Source organism: Rhinopithecus roxellana, chromosome 13 (genome assembly GCF_007565055.1).
Source record: "Rhinopithecus roxellana isolate Shanxi Qingling chromosome 13, ASM756505v1, whole genome shotgun sequence".
Taxonomy (NCBI): Eukaryota; Metazoa; Chordata; class Mammalia; order Primates; family Cercopithecidae; genus Rhinopithecus; species Rhinopithecus roxellana.
In genome coordinates, this window is record NC_044561.1 from 111,145,093 (window position 1) to 111,150,438 (window position 5,346).

At 61.4% G+C, this 5,346-nt stretch overlaps 1 protein-coding gene across 1 annotated transcript; it reads left to right on the top strand.

Moving 5' to 3' along the window:
- Positions 1–239: 239 nt before the first annotated feature.
- SLC32A1 (solute carrier family 32 member 1) lies at positions 240–5,109 on the top strand. Its single transcript, XM_010355352.2, has 2 exons — positions 240–869; positions 3,192–5,109. The coding sequence occupies exons 1-2, from the start codon at positions 480–482 to the stop codon at positions 4,377–4,379; spliced, it is 1,578 nt and encodes a 525-aa protein (XP_010353654.1). The 5' UTR covers positions 240–479; the 3' UTR covers positions 4,380–5,109.
- The last annotated feature ends 237 nt before the right edge of the window (positions 5,110–5,346 follow it).

Genomic DNA, 5,346 nt, shown 5'->3' on the forward strand with positions numbered 1-5,346 from the left:
CTCGGCGCCCCCTTTCTCTTATCCTAGCCCCTTCCTCACGTCCCCTGCCTCCGGGTATTTCCTTTCTCCAGGCCCCCACCCCTGCACCGCCTGATTCCGAGGGGCGGGAGCGCATTGGGCCGCGCACCGGTGGGGGCGCCGCGCCAGCTTCGCGTAGCCGCTCTGACGCCGTTGCCGCCGCCGCCGCCGCCGCCGCCGCCGCCCTCCGCAGCCTAGCCCGCGCCCCGCGGCAGCTCCGCAGTGCACTAGCCACTGCCGCCGCCGCCGCCGCTCTGTCAGACCTGCTGCCAGCTTGCCCGGTCCAGCCTTGAGCGAGCCTCGAACGCCGGCTGCGAGGGTCATGAGCCAGAGAGCCCCCGGGCGTCACGCGGAGAGCAAGCGGAGATAGCGACTTTGCGCCCCCCCGGTCCTCGCCGTCTTACATCGCGTTCCCCGCATCCTCGGGTCCTTCTGTCCTTTCCGCTGTCCCCACCGCCGCCATGGCCACCTTGCTCCGCAGCAAGCTGTCCAACGTGGCCACGTCCGTGTCCAACAAGTCCCAGGCCAAGGTGAGCGGCATGTTCGCCCGGATGGGTTTTCAGGCGGCCACGGATGAGGAGGCGGTGGGCTTCGCGCACTGCGACGACCTCGACTTTGAGCACCGCCAGGGCCTGCAGATGGACATCCTGAAAGCCGAGGGCGAGCCCTGCGGGGACGAGGGCGCTGAACCGCCCGTCGAGGGAGACATCCATTATCAGCGCGGCAGCGGCGCTCCTCTGCCGCCCTCGGGTTCCAAGGACCAGGTGGGAGCTGGTGGCGAGTTCGGGGGCCACGACAAGCCCAAGATCACGGCGTGGGAGGCAGGCTGGAACGTGACCAACGCCATCCAGGTGAGCGCGGGATTCCCAGTTCTGCCTGCCCACCCCCCTCCCAGCTCAGCCTGCCAGGCTCTGCCCCCGACAGAGTCACCCGGTGATCTCGGCCTCGAGACCCCCTCCTGAACCCAGGAATCTCCCTTTCTCCATCCCTCCAAGCCCTGCGCGGGGACCTACGCCCCCAGGCGGTGTCTCCCGCCCTAACCCACACTCCCTCCCATGGCACCAGCTGCAAGACCGCTAGGCTGAGGTTGGGTCTGAGACACCTGTCCGGAGACACTGCAAAAGTGAAGGAAATTGGGGCGGGGGGAGCGGGGAGGGATGAGAAAGAAAGAAAATCAGGATTGGAGGGCACGATTTGGTCTTGGACTCTGGAACGGATTCACAGCTGCATTTTTGGGAGGAAAGAAGAAGGGGAAATCGCTGAGCTCGGAGTCTCCTCCCCCGGCACACACGCATTGACACGCACACGTACACAGGCAGGCACACCACATACCCACAGCCCCCCTTCCCACGAACAAATGCGCAGGCACAGGCGCACACGACATGCATCTATATATAGACCCCAGTACTATCCCCAAATGCACCTGCTTACACCCCTACATCTCCATACACAAAAGCATGTACCTGCATATACCAAACACATGAATACTCGTTTGAACATATGCATACACACATGCACAGAGGCATGCAGAGAGGAACCAGCCTGCTCCCTCAGGTGCTGCCTGTTGGAGACATACAGGTGTACACACGCGAACGCATACACATGCTCCCACACAAGCACATTTAGTCCGCAATAATCCGGCATTACCTGTGCACAGACTCACCCCTCTCGCCCGAAATCCCGGCTGCACCGCAAAGAGACGGCCAGCTCCTCCGCATGTGACCCTGGCGAAGCCCTCTCCAGAGGCTAAGAATGGCCCCTGCTCTCTAGGCCCTCTCCCCTTATTCGCACCCCCCACTCCCCACCAGGCGGCGCAGGACTCCTCCACCTGGAGCAGGTTTGGAGTCTTGGCAACGACCTCCGAGCTAGCAGTGGCTGGCAGGCTGCGGCTTTCTGGGCGGAAGGAGACTTCAGCTCTAGGCACCCCTGGACCCTTACAGCTTGGCCCCGGGCGTCCCTAGAGCGCACTATCACTGGGGCCACGGAAAGCAGGTTTCCTGGGAGCAGAGGCCTTCCAGGGGTTGCTCGATATCTCGGGGTCAGCAGGACTCCACCGGGCCCTGAACACAAGATGGCCCGACCCAAGGCGCTTTCCATTCCGGGGCCCGGCGAGACGGCCTTGCTGGATCACGGACCCGGGGCTGCTCCCGCCTTCGCTGTCTCCCGTGCCTTCCCGGAGCGTCTTTCAAAGCTCCGTTTGATAGGCCCCAAGGGAGGCCAGGGCAGGAGGCTGGAGGTTCGTAGGCCTCCAGGACCCTGGATTTCGTTAGCTTTTAGTCCCCATGTGGATTCTAAACCATATAGCCCTGTCCGCCCGACCCTGAAGCTTCTGGTTCGGTTCGGCTTTCCAGCCCGCCGCGCTGGCGCCTTCCTGTCAAGCTCCTCCTCCTACTTGCCTCCGCAGCCTCCACTTAGTCCCCTTCCTTAGGACTCGCCCTCGCCACACTGTAACTCCAGCCTTGTCCTAAGACTCTCAGTTTCCAACCCTGCTTCCTCCTCTCCGCGCCATGCTCCCCCAAGCATCTCCACATTGTCTCTGTTCTTGACTCCCAGGGGCTTTGCCCCACCTTCAGCCCCTCTCTACCCTATCTCCTTTCCCCGCCACAACTGCCGCCTTCAACGTTTCCTCCTCTGGTTTGAGCCTGAGACTCCCGAGTTTCCTTCTTTAGCTCCTGGGCCCCATTCCAGCCCCACCACAAATCCCGTGCCCTCTCTTTCCAGTGGCTCAGGCCCAGCTCGTTACCTTTCTTAGCGCCCCTTTCCGACCACCCTCCCTCCTGCCCCTTCTCATCTCCTCCCCCAACTCTTCATTCTGGTCGTGTCCCCAGAAACCATCCCGAAGTATCTCTCTTGCCTCCTGTGGCTTCTGCCTATTCTCAGCCCTCTCCCACCCTAGCCCTCTCGCTACCTCCAGCCATTAGCTCACCTTTCCTTCTCAGATCCGTCCGTACATCCCTCCCTCTCCATCTCTGGCTCGACACCGGGGCTCACTATTAGCTCCCCTACATCCACCCCGCAGCCTGCCCTTAACCTCTCCTCCCCGGCGGCTCAGACCCAATTCTCAGTGTCCTTAGCGCCCCCTTCGGGCCACAGCGTTAAGCCACGCCCCCCGGGCCCCTCATCGGTTGCAAGTTCGCTGAGCGTCCGCGTCTGGTTGCCTCTCCGCCCCACAGGGCATGTTCGTGCTGGGCCTACCCTACGCCATCCTGCACGGCGGCTACCTGGGGTTGTTCCTCATCATCTTCGCCGCCGTGGTGTGCTGCTACACCGGCAAGATCCTCATCGCGTGCCTGTACGAGGAGAATGAAGACGGCGAGGTGGTGCGCGTGCGGGACTCATACGTGGCCATAGCCAACGCCTGCTGCGCCCCGCGCTTCCCCACGCTGGGCGGCCGCGTGGTGAACGTGGCGCAGATCATCGAGCTAGTGATGACGTGCATCCTGTACGTGGTGGTGAGTGGCAACCTCATGTACAACAGCTTCCCGGGGCTGCCCGTGTCGCAGAAGTCCTGGTCCATTATCGCCACGGCCGTGCTCCTGCCTTGCGCCTTCCTTAAGAACCTCAAGGCCGTGTCCAAGTTCAGTCTGCTGTGCACTCTGGCCCACTTCGTCATCAATATCCTAGTCATAGCCTACTGTCTATCGCGGGCACGCGACTGGGCCTGGGAGAAGGTCAAGTTCTACATCGACGTCAAGAAGTTCCCCATCTCCATTGGCATTATTGTGTTCAGCTACACGTCGCAGATCTTCCTGCCTTCGCTGGAGGGCAATATGCAGCAGCCCAGCGAGTTCCACTGCATGATGAACTGGACGCACATCGCCGCCTGCGTGCTCAAGGGCCTCTTCGCGCTCGTCGCCTACCTCACCTGGGCCGACGAGACCAAGGAGGTCATCACGGATAACCTGCCTGGCTCCATCCGCGCCGTGGTCAACATCTTTCTGGTGGCTAAGGCGCTGTTGTCCTATCCTCTGCCATTCTTCGCCGCTGTCGAGGTTCTGGAGAAGTCACTCTTCCAGGAAGGCAGCCGCGCCTTTTTCCCGGCCTGCTACGGCGGCGACGGGCGCCTGAAGTCCTGGGGGCTGACGCTGCGCTGCGCGCTTGTCGTCTTCACTCTGCTCATGGCCATCTATGTGCCGCATTTCGCGCTGCTCATGGGCCTCACCGGCAGCCTCACGGGCGCCGGCCTCTGTTTCTTGCTGCCCAGCCTCTTTCACCTGCGCCTGCTCTGGCGCAAGCTGCTGTGGCACCAAGTCTTCTTCGACGTCGCCATCTTCGTCATCGGCGGCATCTGCAGCGTGTCCGGTTTCGTGCACTCCCTCGAGGGCCTCATCGAGGCCTACCGAACCAACGCGGAGGACTAGGGCTCAAGGGCGAGCCCCCGCCGCGCTTCCACGCTCTCCCCCTTCTCCCCTCCCCCCTCCCCCACCAACCCAGTGCGCCCTCCCGCCGCGCTTGGGAAGCCAAGCTTTAAACATCTCTGGTTCCTAGTTTCTGATTATTGGGGATGGGGGGGTGGGAGGGGATAGGGATTCACGATCCATCGCGTCTGCGTTTCTGTTGTCTTTTCTTTTCCACAACACCCTGGTTTTGGGGGAAGGCAGGGCGCATTTGCGGGCAGGGTTCTCTGTCCTTCCAAGTGGGGCCCTGACACTTTGGTTCCAGTCACCGAGGGGGTTGGGAAGTGAGGGAGAGGGGGCGCAGCTCGCAGGCGTGGAAACTTGACCTTGGGGGGACATTTCATATCCATCCAGTGCTCGGAATATACAGCGTCCAGCCATTTCCAGCAAGAGCGCTTCCCATTCCGGAGACGTTTCAACCCTACAGCGGGAAAGGCTGACTGGGAAATCCACTTTGGGCGGGAGATTTCCTTCAATGAAGCCGGGAGGCGAGAAGCCGCGGCGGGGCCAGCTTGCCTGCCGGTTTTCAGGAATCTAAACTCTCATCTTGTGCAATTTATCAGGTGTGGAACTGTTCTACTGTGCGTGTGGTGTGCTCGTGGTGAATAAGATGAAATGTATATCAGAAAAAATCTATCTCTAATTTAGAGTGCGGTGCATAATTATATCCGCAAATAAAGAAGAGACAAAGGCTTGCGCGGCCTGGTGTCGGGTTTGTAAGTTCGTAGCAGCCAGGGTCCCCTGGCGCTGGGAGGAGTGGGAACTGGCTCCCGCCGGCTGAAACCGGACATGGGGAGCAGCTGTGGTTAAAGGGTCCGGGCAGGGCTCTAGGGAGCACAAAGATTAGTTGGTGTCAAGGAGGCTCCTCAGGTATGAGGAGAAAGCAGAAGACGGAGAGTGCTGTATCGGCCCCCCTCAGCTGCCAGGACGA

What these genes read in the sequence shown, in the direction of transcription:
- SLC32A1 (XM_010355352.2), top strand. Translation starts at nt 480, where the DNA reads ATGGCCACCTTGCTCCGCAGCAAGCTGTCCAACGTGGCCACGTCCGTG. An exon ending in ACGTGACCAACGCCATCCAG is followed by an intron (nt 870 to 3,191) that starts GTGAGCGCGGGA and finishes TCCGCCCCACAG; the next exon opens with GGCATGTTCGTGCTGGGCCT.